General features: G+C 42.4%; 4 protein-coding genes and 2 pseudogenes across 4 annotated transcripts in view; all 6 read right to left on the bottom strand.

Annotated features, from left to right (window-relative positions):
* LOC106604881 (protocadherin alpha-C2) overlaps positions 1-8,887 on the bottom strand; it is a 212,718-nt gene extending 203,831 nt beyond the window's left edge. Inside the window, exon 1 of the mRNA XM_045718169.2 lies at positions 6,372-8,887. Within this exon, the coding sequence (XP_045574125.1) occupies positions 6,372-8,732 (2,361 nt within the window). The 5' untranslated portion in view covers positions 8,733-8,887. The remainder of the gene's footprint in view (positions 1-6,371) is intronic.
* On the bottom strand, positions 95-2,653 carry LOC123743103 (protocadherin alpha-8-like). The gene has a single exon (XM_045718217.2). It carries the CDS (start codon positions 2,486-2,488, stop codon positions 95-97), a length of 2,394 nt encoding a protein of 797 aa, XP_045574173.2. The 5' UTR covers positions 2,489-2,653.
* LOC145879479 (protocadherin beta-15-like) lies at positions 2,550-5,705 on the bottom strand. The gene is made up of 2 exons (XM_082974978.1): positions 3,104-5,705; positions 2,550-2,573 (listed from the first exon to the last, which is right to left on the bottom strand). Exons 1-2 carry the CDS (start codon positions 5,552-5,554, stop codon positions 2,550-2,552), a joined length of 2,475 nt encoding a protein of 824 aa, XP_082831104.1. The 5' UTR covers positions 5,555-5,705.
* A 406-nt stretch (positions 8,888-9,293) lies between the features above and the next one.
* On the bottom strand, positions 9,294-11,841 carry LOC145879454 (protocadherin alpha-3-like). Its single transcript, XM_082974921.1, has one exon. It carries the CDS (start codon positions 11,688-11,690, stop codon positions 9,294-9,296), a length of 2,397 nt encoding a protein of 798 aa, XP_082831047.1. The 5' UTR covers positions 11,691-11,841.
* Positions 11,842-12,226: 385 nt separating this feature from the next.
* Positions 12,227-15,039, bottom strand: LOC145879453 (protocadherin alpha-3 pseudogene; annotated as a pseudogene).
* A 389-nt stretch (positions 15,040-15,428) lies between these two features.
* Positions 15,429-17,989, bottom strand: LOC106604814 (protocadherin alpha-3 pseudogene; annotated as a pseudogene).
* Positions 17,990-18,616: the final 627 nt, after the last annotated feature.

The following is an 18,616-nucleotide window of genomic DNA, read 5'->3' as shown; positions in this document are numbered from 1 at the left end:
CGGTTGTTAATGCCACAACCATACTCCGACCGAAGCAACATGTAAGACAGACTAAAATAGAATGCAATTCATTCGGAACATACGAACATAAGAGCTATGCAGTTACAAAACGTATAGTTCTTACCTCTCCAGAAGCTCTCCTCCTGTGTTCAGGTATCACTAGAGTATTCCCATTGCTGCCAGGGACTATAGTAGAACCTATACTCATTCTGGGTCCAACTAACATGTACCGTTTGTCTCCGGATCTGTACTGGATGCTGTGGCACAGTGTCCCGTCGTTATTCGCATCTTGTAAATACTTGGAGGAATAGTCTTGGGGTTTGGAGCACTGCATTACAATCAACACGATGATACTGATGAGAAAAAGCGTTGAAACTGACCCCAAAGTAATGATCAAATAAAATGTAACGCTGTTCTCCTCCTCGTCTTTTACTGAACTTTTAACATCAGAAGCTGCAAAAGCCTCTTTGGGCTCCACCACCTTGATAATAACAGTAGCTGTTGCTGACAGTGAAACGTTCCCATTGTCCTTTACCAGTATGACCAGTTTATGCTCAGCCTCGTCTGTCTCTGTGAATGTCCGAAGTGTCCTTATCTGTCCTGTATAGCGGTCCAAAGCAAAGAGACTGTGGTCAGTAACTTCCTGCAGTGAAAATAATAACCAGCCGTTATATCCTATATCAGCGTCATAGGCTCTCACTTTAGTCACCAAATGGCCTGCGTTCACATTGCGGGGAATCTCCTCCACACCTTCAGCGGAACCGTTAGTGCTGACTGGATACAAGATCACTGGAGCGTTGTCGTTCTGATCCAGAATGAACACGTTCACTGTGACGTTGGTGCTTAGAGACGGAGTTCCAGAGTCTGTAGCTACAACTTGGAATTTGAATGTTTTCAAAGTTTCAAAGTCAAAGCTTTTTAGCGCGGAGATATGTCCATTATCAGAATTGATATTCAGAAAAGATGCCATATCATTCTGTGTCCCTTCACCTCTAACTATGTGATATGAAATCGCAGCATTTTCATTCAAGTCTTTATCAGTGGCGCTTACAGAGAATATGGACGCACCCGGGGCGTTATTTTCCACTAAGTAGAGCTCAAGGGGGTTTTGGGAGAATTCTGGACTGTTGTCGTTCACATCTGATATTTGGACGCTCAGAGTTTTGTATGTGGACAGAGGAGGCTGACCACAGTCAGTGGCTGTTATTGTGACGTCATAATGGGACACGAGTTCTCTGTCTAAACGTCCCTTTGTGACGATAGAAAACACATTCTCCTGAAATGAAGGTTTTAATTCAAATGGTATGTCTTCAGATATACTAGCAATGACTTTACCATTAATACCGGAATCTTTATCTGTTACACTGATGAGAGAAATAACAGTTCCTGGGTTAGACTCTTCAGACACCGTGTTCGAGAGGGACGTCACATCTATTTCTGGTTGGTTATCATTAACATCTACTATTTTAATAATAACTCGACAATCAACACTTGTTGGAGGTTGTCCCTTATCAGACGCCTGTACATTTAACCTGTAAACCTCCTTTTCTTCAAAATCCACCTGGCCTTTGACTTGAATTTCACCAGTTACGTGATCTAATTCAAAGATGTCATGTACTTTACGCTTTATAGTTCTGCCTAGTGTGTATTCCACTGCTCCATTTTGGCCTTCGTCAGCATCTGTGGCGTTTACTCTGATGACAATCGTTCCATTTAGAGCGTTTTCAGGCAATGCCACTGAATATTCGTCTTGGGTGCAGATGGGACGGTTGTCATTTACATCAAGAACTGTAACAGTGATATTCAAGGTGCCTGACTTAGGTGGATTCCCTCCGTCTACCGCTGTAAGTAATAGCATATGTTTGGTGTTTTGCTCTCTATCCAATGGCTTCTGCAAAATTAAAAATGGTATTTTGTCACCTTCACCACTATCAATGAACTGTAATTCAAAATGTGCATTTTGACCTAACTTATACAAATGAACAGAATTGAGTCCAACGTCGACGTCTCGCGCAGTCTGGAGTTCGAATCGCGCACCTGTGAAGGTATTTTCTGGCATTTCTAGATACTGATCTTTTTCAGGGAAAATAGGAGAGTGATCATTTATATCCGTTATTTCTACGCTGACGTAGTGTATTTCAAGTGGATTTTCAACTGCGAATTTGAGGTTTATCAAGCATGCATTATTGCCATCACAGAGCTCCTCTCTGTCGATATTTTTATGGACATACAAGACGCCATTGTTCTGATTTACGTGGAAAAGAGCGTCCTTAGATCCAGAAACGATACGAAACCGTCTCTCCACCAAAGTACTGACGTCGAGACCCAAATCCTTAGCAACATTTCCAACAACGGATCCCTCTTTCACCTCCTCTGGAATAGAGTACCTTATCTGTGCTGAAACCTGCTCCCCCAAGCACAGCAGCAAAGAGAAATTCAGAACAACCCAGCAGTGCTCCCATCTGCGCCTTTGTCCTCCAGCTCCCATTGTAAAAACAACCAAACACGATCCCCAAATGTACAATCCTTATGATCGGACGGCCAACTCGTTATGATCCATACTCAAACACATTCTTCAGCAAGAAAACAATACAAAATCATCTTTGTTCAGCATAGCACGTCTTGTTCTGATGTCCGCACCACTCTCTCTGTATGCGTCGAACAAACCAGCCCAGAGAGGGGCAAGGCCTATTCTACAAAATACCATAACGTCAGTCTCCTTGTGTTACACTGACACCATGCGTACCTAGGTTCTGGTTACCACATCTACATGATGATTTTACTGTTAAGCGATTCCATGTGAAGACATGTAAAACACTGCCACTTATACTTGTAGTACCAGCTAAACAATGTGAAAGGATGAATGGGAAAAACCAATGGTATTTCCTCGCTAAGACCGAAGTGTATATGGCAAAAAGAACAAACATATTTAGGCAACGGTAGTGGATGACGTCAACAACGTAAAAACTCCCGACTAGAATTCAGCACCACTGCAGTGGACAGCTACTTTTCCCCGGATATTTTCAAATAACCTTCCCCATTACGCACGGACAAAACATTCCAATAAACATGGGAGCCATTTCAACAAATGACTCATCTTTACTGATATAAGGTAGGACAGAACAAAAAAAACAGACAATATATCATACTTGTGAAAGCTTGAAAGAGCAACTCTTAAAACAGTTCTTACCTCTCCAGAAGCTCTGCTCCTGTGTTCGGGTATCACTAGAGTATTTCCATTGCTGCCCGGGACTATAGTAGAACCTATACTCATTCTGGGTCCAACTAACATGTACCGTTTGTCTCCGGATCTGTACTGGATGCTGTGGCACAGTGTCCCGTCGTTATTCGTATCTTGTAGATACTTGGAGGAATAGTCTGTGGGTTTGGAGCACTGCATTACAATCAACACGATGATACTGATGAGAAAAAGCGTTGAAACTGACCCCAAAGTAATGATCAAATAAAATGTAACGCTGTTCTCCTCCTCGTCTTTTACTGAACTTTTAACATCAGAAGCTGCAAAAGCCTCTTTGGGCTCCACAACCTTGATAATCACAGTAGCTGTTGCTGAGAGTGAAACGTTCCCATTGTCTTTTACCAGTATGACCAGTTTATGCTCAGCCTCGTCTGTCTCTGTGAATGACCGAAGTGTCCTTATCTGTCCTGTATAGCGGTCCAAAGCAAAGAGACTGTGGTCAGTAACTTCCTGCAGTGAAAATAATAACCAGCCGTTATATCCTATATCAGCGTCATAGGCTCTCACTTTAGTCACCAAATGGCCTGCGTTCACATTGCGGGGAATCTCCTCCACACCTTCAACGGAACCGTTAGTGCTGACTGGATACAAGATCACTGGAGCGTTGTCGTTCTGATCCAGAATGAACACGTTCACTGTGACGTTGGTGCTTAGAGACGGAGTTCCAGAGTCTGTAGCTACAACTTGGAATTGGAACGTTTTGAGGATTTCAAAGTCAAAGCTTTTTAGAGCTGAAATATGTCCGTTTTCAGAATTGATGTTCAGAAAAGATGCCATATCATTTTGTGTCCCTTCACCTCTAACTATGTGATATGAAATCGCAGCATTTTCATTTAAGTCTTTATCAGAGGCGCTTACTGAGAATATTGCCCTGCCAGGGGCGTTATTTTCCAGTAAGTACAGCTCAAGAGGGTTTTGGGTGAATTCTGGACTGTTATCGTTCACATCTGATATCTGGACGCTCAGAGTTTTGAATGTGGACAGAGGAGGCTGACCACAGTCAGTGGCTGTTATTGTGACGTCATAATGGGAAAAAAGTTCTCGATTTAAATGTCCCTTTGTGACGAAGGAATAGACATTCTCCTTAAATGACGGTTTTAACTCAAAAGGGATATTCTCCGATATTTTCAGTAGGACTTTACCGTTGTTACCAGAGTCTCTATCCGTTAAACTAATTAGAGATATGACCGTTCCAGGCTTCGAATCCTCAGCTATCATGTTAGACAATGACGTCACCCCTATTTCTGGTTTATTATCATTTACGTCCGTTATCGTGATGACAACTCTACAGTCAACTGATAATGGGGGTTGTCCTTTATCAGAGGCTTGCACTGTTAGTTTGTAAAACTCATTCTCTTCAAAGTCTACTGGACCTATGACACGAATTTCACCAGTAAGACTGTTCAAATGAAACGTGTCATGAACTTTGCGCTTAATGTTTCGACCAAGTGCATATTCAATTTCGCCATTTTGTCCCTCATCTGTATCAGTGGCGTTTATGGTTAATACAGGCGTTCCAATGGGTGCATTTTCCTGGATTGTTACAGTGTAAAGATCTTTCCCACAAATTGGACGATTGTCATTTGTATCAAGAATAGTTACTGTGACATTTAAAGTACCTGATCTTGGGGGGTTGCCTCCATCTATAGCTGTCAAAATGAACGAATGCATTGCATTTTGTTCTCTGTCAATGGCCTTCCTTGTGATTAAAAATGGAACTTTGTCTTCGTCTCCATTATCAATTAACTCCAATTCAAAATGAGCATTACTACTTAACTTGTAAATGCGCACAGAATTCAAACCGACATCTGCATCACGTGCAGTCTGGAGTTCAAAGCGCGTCCCAGAAAGGGTATTTTCTGCTATGTCTAAATGTAGATATTTCTCAGCAAAACTAGGCGAGTGGTCATTTACATCCGTTATTTCTATACCCACATAATGGACTTCTAAGGGGTTTTCAACAACGACTTTTAAGTCTATCGAACACACGCCATTGCCATCACAGAGCTCCTCTCTATCGATATTCTTACGAACGTACAAGACGCCATTGTTCTGATTTGCCTGGAAAAGAGCTTCATCAGATTCAGAAACGATACGAAACCGTCTCTCCACCAAAGTACTGACGTCGAGACCCAAATCCTTAGCAACATTTCCAACAACGGATCCCTCTTTCACCTCCTCTGGAATAGAGTACCTTATCTGTGCTGAAACCTGCTCTCCGAAGCACAGCAGCAGAGAGAAACGCACAGCAACCCACCAGTACTCCCATCTGCGCCTTTGTCTTCCATCTCCCATCGTTAGACAGAAAAGTAAGCACAATCCTCAATGAAAAAACACAATCCTAATGATCAGATGACCAACTCATGATGATCCATAACGAAATGCAATGTTTCAGCACAGAAAAATAATACAATTATTCTCTGACTATCATAGCACGTCCTGTTCTGATGTCCGCACAGTTCTCTCTGCATTTGGGGACAAAACAACCCAGAGAGGGGCAGGGCCTAATATACAAAACACCAGACAGTCCGTCAGTCTCCTTGTGTGACACCGACACCATGCGGACCGAACTACTGCCTACCACGAGCACACAAGGCTCTAGAATGATTGTACATTACAGTATTAGCATCAGAAAAAGTACCAGCACGGTATCATTAACACTCGTGGAGAAAAGGTTGAGAGAGAGTAAAGGGGACATGGAACAAGACTAATATGTTCATGGGAAGCATGAATGTAGACGACTGAGAAAGTAGATACTACGCTATTCAAATCAAACAATGCGCTTGTAATTAAACAGCGCAAGGGTGGACAGCTACCGCATCAGAGAGAGTTCAGTTCTTCATTATGCACAGAAAAGGCGTACAACAACAGAATCACGTACAACAATGAGTCTTGTTGGGACCTGGTTATGGCAAGTCACACATATTTAAAAAATGTTAAACACGAGCATATCTGCCAACGACACAAATAGGATGTTAAGCACCGATTCAGCACCATCGGGGTGGACAGCAACTGTTTCATCGTCAGTCATAAAGTCTTTCCTTAAGCACTGGAGACAATCAAATCACAATCTATAATCGTTCAAAATGAAATGCATAGAAACCGCTCTTACCTCTCCAGAAGCTTTTCTGTGTTCAGGTATCACTAGAGTATTTCCATTGCTTCCCGGGACTATAGTCGAACCTATACTCATTCTGGGTCCAACTAACATGTACCGTTTGTCTCCGGATCTGTACTGGATGCTGTGGCACAGTGTCCCATCGTTATTCACATCTTGTAAATACTTGGAGGAATAGTCTTGGGGTTTGGAGCACTGCATTACAATCAACACGATGATACTGATGAGAAAAAGCGTTGAAACTGACCCCAAAGTAATGATCAAATAAAATGTAACGCTGTTCTCCTCCTCGTCTTTTACTGAACTTTTAACATCAGAAGCTGCAAAAGCCTCTTTGGGCTCCACAACCTTGATAATCACAGTAGCTGTTGCTGACAGTGAAACGTTCCCATTGTCTTTTACCAGTATGACCAGTTTATGCTCAGCCTCGTCTGTCTCTGTGAATGACCGAAGTGTCCTTATCTGTCCCGTATAGCGGTCCAAAGCAAAGAGACTGTGGTCAGTAACTTCCTGCAGTGAAAATAATAACCAGCCGTTATATCCTATATCAGCGTCATAGGCTCTCACTTTAGTCACCAAATGGCCTGCGTTCACATTGCGGGGAATCTCCTCCACACCTTCAGCGGAACCGTTAGTGCTGACTGGATACAAGATCACTGGAGCGTTGTCGTTCTGATCCAGAATGAACACGTTCACTGTGACGTTGCTGCTTAGAGACGGAGTTCCAGAGTCTGTAGCTACAACTTGGAATTTGAATGTTTTCAAAGTTTCAAAGTCAAAGCTTTTTAGCGCGGAGATATGTCCATTATCAGAATTGATATTTAAAAAAGATGCCATATTATTCTGTGTCCCTTCACCTCTAACTATGTGATAGGAAATCGCAGCATTTTCATTCAAGTCTTTATCAGTGGCGCTTACAGAGAATATGGACGCACCCGGGACGTTATTTTCCGCTAAGTACAGCTCAAGGGGGTTTTGGGAGAATTCTGGACTGTTATCGTTCACATCTGATATCTGGACGCTCAGAGTTTTGAATGTGGACAGAGGAGGCTGACCACAGTCAGTGGCTGTTATTGTGATGTCATAATGGGACACGAGTTCTCTGTCTAAACGTCCCTTTGTGACGATAGAAAAAACATTGTCCTGAAATGAAGGTTTTAATTCAAATGGCACGTTGTCTGTTATTGTAGATATGACATTACCATTAATCCCAGAGTCTTTATCTGTCACACTAACTAGAGAAATAACAGTTCCTGGTTTTGAATCTTCAGCTATTGTATTGGAGAGGGATGTTACATCAATCTCTGGGTTATTATCGTTCACATCTACTACCTTTATAATAACTCTACAGTCAACAGTCAGAGGAGGCTGGCCTTTATCAGACGCCTGTACATTTAACCGGTAAACCTCATTTTCCTCAAAGTCAACTTCACCTTTCACTTTAATCTCACCAGTAATGCTGTCCAACTGGAAAATGTCATATACTTTACGTTTCACCGCTCTTCCCAGGGAGTATTCTATCGCTCCATTTAAACCGGCATCAGCATCAGACGCATTAACAGTGGTAACAATTGTGCCAATTGGGGAATTCTCCTTTAAAGAAACTGAATATATGTCTTGATTAAAAACAGGTCGATTATCATTGGTGTCTAGAACTGTGACAGTTACATTAAGTAAACCTGACTTCGGTGGATTACCTCCGTCGACTGCAGTCAACAACAATTCATGCTTGCAACTTTGCTCTCTGTCAAGTGGCTTTCTTAAAACTAAAAACAGAAGTTTATCCTCCTCCCCATTGTCTTTCACTTCTAAATCAAAATGATCATTCTGGCTCAACCTGTACACACGGACAGCATTGATTTCAATGTCTAAGTCACGCGCTGTCTGGAGTTCAAAGCGTGCCCCCATCAGGGTATTCTCAGCTATTTCTAACTGTACGTCTTTTTCAGCAAAACTGGGCGAGTGGTCATTAACATCCATGATTTCGACCCCGATATAGTGAATTTCTAGAGGATTTTCAACAACGATTTTCAGGTCCATCAAGCAAGCGCCATTGCCACCACAGAGCTCCTCTCTGTCGATATTCTTGTGAACATACAAGAGGCCATTGTTCTGATTTACCTGGAAAAGAGCGTCCTTAGATCCAGAAACAATACGAAACCGTCTCTCCACCAAAGTACTGACGTCAAGACCCAAATCTTTAGCAACATTTCCAACAACGGATCCCTCTTTCACCTCCTCTGGAATAGAGTACCTTATCTGTGCTGAAACCTGCTCCCCGAAGCACAGCAGCAGAGAGAAACACAGAGCAACCCACCAGTACTCCAATCTGCGCCTTTGTCCTCGGTCTCCCATCGTTATTAAACACACAACAAAACACGGTCCTCAACGAAATAAATACAATCCTACCGCTCAGATTACAAACGCGAAATGATCCATACTGATTCAATGCCTCAGCGCCAAAAACGAACACAGTAATTATCTGTCCAACAGAACACGTCCTGCTCGTATGTCCGCACTGCTATAGTCTGTGTGGAACAAAACAGCGCAGAGAGGGGCAGGGCCTGACCTATAGAAACAGTCTCCTAGTATTATACCGACACCATGTGGTTCGGGATTCGGTTTTCCATGACCAGATGAACTTGTAGTTATATTGTCTGTTTTCCAGTTGCCATAACTACGTAGCAGCAATGAAGGAATGAGAACATGTAAAAAAAAAAATAGGAGAGATAGATGGACTTATACACTTAAGCGAAGATAAATACAGCAAATGAGCTGGTGATTCAGCAACACCGAAGTGGACAGCGACCGCTTCAACAACCTCACTTCTATTAATTAAGCACGTTAAAGACATTCCAATGAAGCAGAAAACAATTATAATCGAATGACCAAAAATATACTTACATACAGGAAATGTCAAATGTTGAAATTCTTAGAAACAGTTCTTACCTCTCCAGAAGCTCTCCTCCTGTGTTCAGGTATCACTAGAGTATTCCCATTGCTGCCCGGGACTATAGTAGAACCTATACTCATTCTGGGTCCAACTAACATGTACCGTTTGTCTCCGGATCTGTACTGGATGCTGTGGCACAGTGTCCCGTCGTTATTCGCATCTTGTAGATACTTGGAGGAATAGTCTGTGGGTTTGGAGCACTGCATTGCAATCAACACGATGATACTGATGAGAAAAAGCGTTGAAACTGACCCCAAAGTAATGATCAAATAAAATGTAACGCTGTTCTCCTCCTCGTCTTTTACTGAACTTTTAACATCAGAAGCTGCAAAAGCCTCTTTGGGCTCCACAACCTTGATAATAACAGTAGCTGTTGCTGAGAGTGAAACGTTCCCATTGTCTTTTACCAGTATGACCAGTTTATGCTCAGCCTCGTCTGTCTCTGTGAATGACCGAAGTGTCCTTATCTGTCCTGTATAGCGGTCCAAAGCAAAGAGACTGTGGTCAGTAACTTCCTGCAGTGAAAATAATAACCAGCCGTTATATCCTATATCAGCGTCATAGGCTCTCACTTTAGTCACCAAATGGCCTGCGTTCACATTGCGGGGAATCTCCTCCACACCTTCAGCGGAACCGTTAGTGCTGACTGGATACAAGATCACTGGAGCGTTGTCGTTCTGATCCAGAATGAACACGTTCACTGTGACGTTGCTGCTTAGAGACGGAGTTCCAGAGTCTGTAGCTACAACTTGGAATTGGAACGTTTTGAGGATTTCAAAGTCAAAGCTTTTTAGAGCTGAAATATGTCCGTTTTCAGAATTGATGTTCAGAAAAGATGCCATATCATTTTGTGTCCCTTCACCTCTAACTATGTGATATGAAATCGCAGCATTTTCATTTAAGTCTTTATCAGAGGCGCTTACTGAGAATATTGCCCTGCCAGGGGCGTTATTTTCCAGTAAGTACAGCTCAAGAGGGTTTTGGGTGAATTCTGGACTGTTATCGTTCACATCTGATATCTGGACGCTCAGAGTTTTGAATGTGGACAGAGGAGGCTGACCACAGTCAGTGGCTGTTATTGTGACGTCATAATGGGAAAAAAGTTCTCGATTTAAATGTCCCTTTGTGACGAAGGAATAGACATTCTCCTTAAATGACGGTTTTAACTCAAAAGGGATATTCTCCGATATTTTCAGTAGGACTTTACCGTTGTTACCAGAGTCTCTATCCGTTAAACTAATTAGAGATATGACCGTTCCAGGCTTCGAATCCTCAGCTATCATGTTAGACAATGACGTCACCCCTATTTCTGGTTTATTATCATTTACGTCCGTTATCGTGATGACAACTCTACAGTCAACTGATAATGGGGGTTGTCCTTTATCAGAGGCTTGCACTGTTAGTTTGTAAAACTCATTCTCTTCAAAGTCTACTGGACCTATGACACGAATTTCACCAGTAAGACTGTTCAAATGAAACGTGTCATGAACTTTGCGCTTAATGTTTCGACCAAGTGCATATTCAATTTCGCCATTTTGTCCCTCATCTGTATCAGTGGCGTTTATGGTTAATACAGGCGTTCCAATGGGTGCATTTTCCTGGATTGTTACAGTGTAAAGATCTTTCCCACAAATTGGACGATTGTCATTTGTATCAAGAATAGTTACTGTGACATTTAAAGTACCTGATCTTGGGGGGTTGCCTCCATCTATAGCTGTCAAAATGAACGAATGCATTGCATTTTGTTCTCTGTCAATGGCCTTCCTTGTGATTAAAAATGGAACTTTGTCTTCGTCTCCATTATCAATTAACTCCAATTCAAAATGAGCATTACTACTTAACTTGTAAATGCGCACAGAATTCAAACCGACATCTGCATCACGTGCAGTCTGGAGTTCAAAGCGCGTCCCAGAAAGGGTATTTTCTGCTATGTCTAAATGTAGATATTTCTCAGCAAAACTAGGCGAGTGGTCATTTACATCCGTTATTTCTATACCCACATAATGGACTTCTAAGGGGTTTTCAACAACGACTTTTAAGTCTATCGAACACACGCCATTGCCATCACAGAGCTCCTCTCTATCGATATTCTTACGAACGTACAAGACGCCATTGTTCTGATTTGCCTGGAAAAGAGCTTCATCAGATTCAGAAACGATACGAAACCGTCTCTCCACCAAAGTACTGACGTCGAGACCCAAATCCTTAGCAACATTTCCAACAACGGATCCCTCTTTCACCTCCTCTGGAATAGAGTACCTTATCTGTGCTGAAACCTGCTCTCCGAAGCACAGCAGCAGAGAGAAACGCACAGCAACCCACCAGTACTCCCATCTGCGCCTTTGTCTTCCATCTCCCATCGTTAGACAGAAAAGTAAGCACAATCCTCAATGAAAAAACACAATCCTAATGATCAGATGACCAACTCATGATGATCCATAACGAAATGCAATGTTTCAGCACAGAAAAATAATACAATTATTCTCTGACTATCATAGCACGTCCTGTTCTGATGTCCGCACAGTTCTCTCTGCATTTGGGGACAAAACAACCCAGAGAGGGGCAGGGCCTAATATACAAAACACCAGACAGTCCGTCAGTCTCCTTGTGTGACACCGACACCATGCGGACCGAACTACTGCCTACCACGAGCACACAAGGCTCTAGAATGATTGTACATTACAGTATTAGCATCAGAAAAAGTACCAGCACGGTATCATTAACACTCGTGGAGAAAAGGTTGAGAGAGAGTAAAGGGGACATGGAACAAGACTAATATGTTCATGGGAAGCATGAATGTAGACGACTGAGAAAGTAGATACTACGCTATTCAAATCAAACAATGCGCTTGTAATTAAACAGCGCAAGGGTGGACAGCTACCGCATCAGAGAGAGTTCAGTTCTTCATTATGCACAGAAAAGGCGTACAACAACAGAATCACGTACAACAATGAGTCTTGTTGGGACCTGGTTATGGCAAGTCACACATATTTAAAAAATGTTAAACACGAGCATATCTGCCAACGACACAAATAGGATGTTAAGCACCGATTCAGCACCATCGGGGTGGACAGCAACTGTTTCATCGTCAGTCATAAAGTCTTTCCTTAAGCACTGGAGACAATCAAATCACAATCTATAATCGTTCAAAATGAAATGCATAGAAACCGCTCTTACCTCTCCAGAAGCTTTTCTGTGTTCAGGTATCACTAGAGTATTTCCATTGCTTCCCGGGACTATAGTCGAACCTATACTCATTCTGGGTCCAACTAACATGTACCGTTTGTCTCCGGATCTGTACTGGATGCTGTGGCACAGTGTCCCATCGTTATTCACATCTTGTAAATACTTGGAGGAATAGTCTTGGGGTTTGGAGCACTGCATTACAATCAACACGATGATACTGATGAGAAAAAGCGTTGAAACTGACCCCAAAGTAATGATCAAATAAAATGTAACGCTGTTCTCCTCCTCGTCTTTTACTGAACTTTTAACATCAGAAGCTGCAAAAGCCTCTTTGGGCTCCACAACCTTGATAATCACAGTAGCTGTTGCTGACAGTGAAACGTTCCCATTGTCTTTTACCAGTATGACCAGTTTATGCTCAGCCTCGTCTGTCTCTGTGAATGACCGAAGTGTCCTTATCTGTCCTGTATAGCGGTCCAAAGCAAAGAGACTGTGGTCAGTAACTTCCTGCAGTGAAAATAATAACCAGCCGTTATATCCTATATCAGCGTCATAGGCTCTCACTTTAGTCACCAAATGGCCTGCGTTCACATTGCGGGGAATCTCCTCCACACCTTCAGCGGAACCGTTAGTGCTGACTGGATACAAGATCACTGGAGCGTTGTCGTTCTGATCCAGAATGAACACGTTCACTGTGACGTTGCTGCTTAGAGACGGAGTTCCAGAGTCTGTAGCTACAACTTGGAATTTGAATGTTTTCAAAGTTTCAAAGTCAAAGCTTTTTAGCGCGGAGATATGTCCATTATCAGAATTGATATTTAAAAAAGATGCCATATTATTCTGTGTCCCTTCACCTCTAACTATGTGATAGGAAATCGCAGCATTTTCATTCAAGTCTTTATCAGTGGCGCTTACAGAGAATATGGACGCACCCGGGACGTTATTTTCCGCTAAGTACAGCTCAAGGGGGTTTTGGGAGAATTCTGGACTGTTATCGTTCACATCTGATATCTGGACGCTCAGAGTTTTGAATGTGGACAGAGGAGGCTGACCACAGTCAGTGGCTGTTATTGTGATGTCATAATGGGACACGAGTTCTCTGTCTAAACGTCCCTTTGTGACGATAGAAAAAACATTGTCCTGAAATGAAGGTTTTAATTCAAATGGCACGTTGTCTGTTATTGTAGATATGACATTACCATTAATCCCAGAGTCTTTATCTGTCACACTAACTAGAGAAATAACAGTTCCTGGTTTTGAATCTTCAGCTATTGTATTGGAGAGGGATGTTACATCAATCTCTGGGTTATTATCGTTCACATCTACTACCTTTATAATAACTCTACAGTCAACAGTCAGAGGAGGCTGGCCTTTATCAGACGCCTGTACATTTAACCGGTAAACCTCATTTTCCTCAAAGTCAACTTCACCTTTCACTTTAATCTCACCAGTAATGCTGTCCAACTGGAAAATGTCATATACTTTACGTTTCACCGCTCTTCCCAGGGAGTATTCTATCGCTCCATTTAAACCGGCATCAGCATCAGACGCATTAACAGTGGTAACAATTGTGCCAATTGGGGAATTCTCCTTTAAAGAAACTGAATATATGTCTTGATTAAAAACAGGTCGATTATCATTGGTGTCTAGAACTGTGACAGTTACATTAAGTAAACCTGACTTCGGTGGATTACCTCCGTCGACTGCAGTCAACAACAATTCATGCTTGCAACTTTGCTCTCTGTCAAGTGGCTTTCTTAAAACTAAAAACAGAAGTTTATCCTCCTCCCCATTGTCTTTCACTTCTAAATCAAAATGATCATTCTGGCTCAACCTGTACACACGGACAGCATTGATTTCAATGTCTAAGTCACGCGCTGTCTGGAGTTCAAAGCGTGCCCCCATCAGGGTATTCTCAGCTATTTCTAACTGTACGTCTTTTTCAGCAAAACTGGGCGAGTGGTCATTAACATCCATGATTTCGACCCCGATATAGTGAATTTCTAGAGGATTTTCAACAACGATTTTCAGGTCCATCAAGCAAGCGCCATTGCCACCACAGAGCTCCTCTCTGTCGATATTCTTGTGAACATACAAGAGGCCATTGTTCTGATTTACCTGGAAAAGAGCGTCCTTAGATCCAGAAACAATACGAAACCGTCTCTCCACCAAAGTACTGACGTCAAGACCCAAATCTTTAGCAACATTTCCAACAACGGATCCCTCTTTCACCTCCTCTGGAATAGAGTACCTTATCTGTGCTGAAACCTGCTCCCCGAAGCACAGCAGCAGAGAGAAACACAGAGCAACCCACCAGTACTCCAATCTGCGCCTTTGTCCTCGGTCTCCCATCGTTATTAAACACACAACAAAACACGGTCCTCAACGAAATAAATACAATCCTACCGCTCAGATTACAAACGCGAAATGATCCATACTGATTCAATGCCTCAGCGCCAAAAACGAACACAGTAATTATCTGTCCAACAGAACACGTCCTGCTCGTATGTCCGCACTGCTATAGTCTGTGTGGAACAAAACAGCGCAGAGAGGGGCAGGGCCTGACCTATAGAAACAGTCTCCTAGTATTATACCGACACCATGTGGTTCGGGATTCGGTTTTCCATGACCAGATGAACTTGTAGTTATATTGTCTGTTTTCCAGTTGCCATAACTACGTAGCAGCAATGAAGGAATGAGAACATGTAAAAAAAAAATAGGAGAGATAGATGGACTTATACACTTAAGCGAAGATAAATACAGCAAATGAGCTGGTGATTCAGCAACACCGAAGTGGACAGCGACCGCTTCAACAACCTCACTTCTATTAATTAAGCACGTTAAAGACATTCCAATGAAGCAGAAAACAATTATAATCGAATGACCAAAAATATACTTACATACAGGAAATGTCAAATGTTGAAATTCTTAGAAACAGTTCTTACCTCTCCAGAAGCTCTCCTCCTGTGTTCAGGTATCACTAGAGTATTCCCATTGCTGCCCGGGACTATAGTAGAACCTATACTCATTCTGGGTCCAACTAACATGTACCGTTTGTCTCCGGATCTGTACTGGATGCTGTGGCACAGTGTCCCGTCGTTATTCGCATCTTGTAGATAATTGGAGGAATAGTCTGTGGGTTTGGAGCACTGCATTGCAATCAACACGATGATACTGATGAGAAAAAGCGTTGAAACTGACCCCAAAGTAATGATCAAATAAAATGTAACGCTGTTCTCCTCCTCGTCTTTTACTGAACTTTTAACATCAGAAGCAGCAAAAGCCTCTTTGGGCTCCACAACCTTGATAATCACAGTAGCTGTTGCTGACAGTGAAACGTTCCCATTGTCTTTTACCAGTATGACCAGTTTATGCTCAGCCTCGTCTGTCTCTGTGAATGACCGAAGTGTCCTTATCTGTCCTGTATAGCGGTCCAAAGCAAAGAGACTGTGGTCAGTAACTTCCTGCAGTGAAAATAATAACCAGCCGTTATATCCTATATCAGCGTCATAGGCTCTCACTTTAGTCACCAAATGCCCTGCGTTCACATTGCGGGGAATCTCCTCCACACCTTCAGCGGAACCGTTAGTGCTGACTGGATACAAGATCACTGGAGCGTTGTCGTTCTGATCCAGAATGAACACGTTCACTGTGACGTTGGTGCTTAGAGACGGAGTTCCAGAGTCTGTAGCTACAACTTGGAATTGGAATGTTTTTAACGTTTCAAAGTCAAAGCTTTTGAGCGCGGAAATATCTCCATTATCAGAATTGATATTCAGAAAAGATGCCATATCATTCTGTGTCCCTTCACCTCTAACTATGTGATATGAAATCGCAGCATTTTCATTCAAGTCTTTATCAGTGGCGCTTAAAGAGAATATGGACGCACCCGGGACGTTATTTTCCACTAAGTACAGCTCAAGGGGGTTTTGGGAGAATTCTGGTCTGTTATCGTTCACATCTGATATCTGGACGCTCAGAGTTTTGAATGTGGACAGAGGAGGCTGACCACAGTCAGTGGCTGTTATTGTGATGACATAATAGGACACGAGTTCTCGATCTAAACGCTGCTTGGTCACTAAGGAATACATATTATCTTCATATGACGGTTTTAACTCAAACGGTACATTGTTGGAGATGCTACACACAACTTTACCGTTAATACCTGAGTCTTTATCTGTCACACTAATGAGCGAAATAACTGTTCCTGGTTTTGAATCTTCTGAAACGACATTGGACAGTGACGTCACCTCTACTTCTGGTTGGTTATCATTAACATCAATTATCTTTACAATTGCTCTGCATTCCACAGTTAAGGGAGGTTGTCCTTTGTCTGAAGCCTGTACATCTAGTTTATAAACTTCTGTGTCCTCGAAGTCCACCTCACCTTTAACTTTAATTTCTCCAGTCAGGCTATCCAGTTCAAAAATATCATATACTTTACGCTTTAGGTTTCTGCCTAAAGTGTAGTCCAACTCACCGTTTGAACCCTCATCTAGATCAGTGGCATTTACCCGAACAACCACAGTACCAAGTGCGGCATTTTCCCGTAGTCTCACTGAATAGGGGTCTTGACTACAAACAGGACGGTTGTCATTCGAATCAAGCACATTAATAGTGACGTTGACAGTCCCTGATCTTTGTGGACTACCTCCATCAACTGCAGTAACAAGTAATCTGTGTTTGGTTTTGAGCTCCCTATCCAAAGCTTTTTTCAAGACTAAGAAAGGTATTTTGTCTTCATCGTCTCTAATCTCAATTTCAAAATGATCGTTGGGACTTAATTTATACGAACGGACAGAGTTCAACGCTATATCTGGATCCCGTGCAGCCTGGATTTGGAACCGCGTCCCTAGCATGGTATGTTCCGCTATTTCCAAATACTGCTCATTTCCAGGAAACACAGGAGAGTGATCATTGACGTCGGTGATTTCGACACCAACATAATGAATTTCCAAAGGGTTTTCAACAACCATTTTCAGGTTTATCAAACATGCAATGTTGCCATCACAGAGCTCCTCTCTGTCGATTTTTTTATGAACATACAAGACGCCATTGTTCTGATTTACCTGGAAAAGAGCGTCCTTAGATCCAGAAACAATACGAAACCGTCTCTCCACCAAAGTACTGACGTCAAGACCCAAATCCTTAGCAACATTTCCAACAACGGATCCCTCTTTCACCTCCTCTGGAATAGAGTACCTTATCTGTGCTGAAACCTGCTCTCCGAAGCACAGCAGCAGAGAGAAACGCACAGCAACCCACCAGTACTCCCATCTGCGCCTTTGTCTTCCATCTCCCATCGTTAGACAGAAAAGTAAGCACAATCCTCAATGAAAAAATACAATCCTAATGATCAGATGACCAACTCATGATGATCCATAACGAAATGCAATGTTTCAGCACAGAAAAGTAATACAATTTATTCTCTGACTATCATAGCACGTCCTGTTCTGATGTCCGCACAGCTCTCTCTACATTTGGGGACAAAACAACCCAGAGAGGGGCAGGGCCTAATATACAAAACACCAGACAGTCAGTCAGTCTCCTTGTGTGACACCGACACCATGCGGACCGAACTACTGCCTGCCACGAGCACACAAGGCTCTAGAATGATTGTACATTACAGTATTAGCATCAGCAAAAGTACCAGCGCAATATTATAGTTACAGGCGTGGGATGGGGAAAGGTTGAGGGGGAGTAAATGGAGAGGGATTAGGAATAAATGGATTGGATGACTACATATGTAAAAGACTGACATAGTAAATACCTCGATTGCAAGGAAAAGCAATTCACTTTGTAAATCAGCACCACAAGAGTGGACAGCAACCGCATTGAACGTGTTCATTTCTCCATTACGCACAGAGAATCAGTTTGTAGACAGGGGAATTACACTAATGAGTCTTGTTTGGGGCCTGGTCTATGACTATCCACCTATTTGAGAGAGGTCATCATAACTCATGCATATAGAACCCAAAAACAAACGCAAGATATTAAGCACGAATTCAGCACAACCAGGGTCGACAGCAACCGCTTCATCATCAGTCACACATGCCATTACGCACGATCAATTCTTAAAAATAACCAGCAATATGCTTTC

This window comes from Salmo salar, chromosome 05 (assembly GCF_965601325.2).
Source record: "Salmo salar chromosome 05, fSalSal1, whole genome shotgun sequence".
NCBI classification, from domain to species: Eukaryota; Metazoa; Chordata; class Actinopteri; order Salmoniformes; family Salmonidae; genus Salmo; species Salmo salar.
This window is presented reverse-complemented; position numbering and strand designations above follow the sequence as displayed.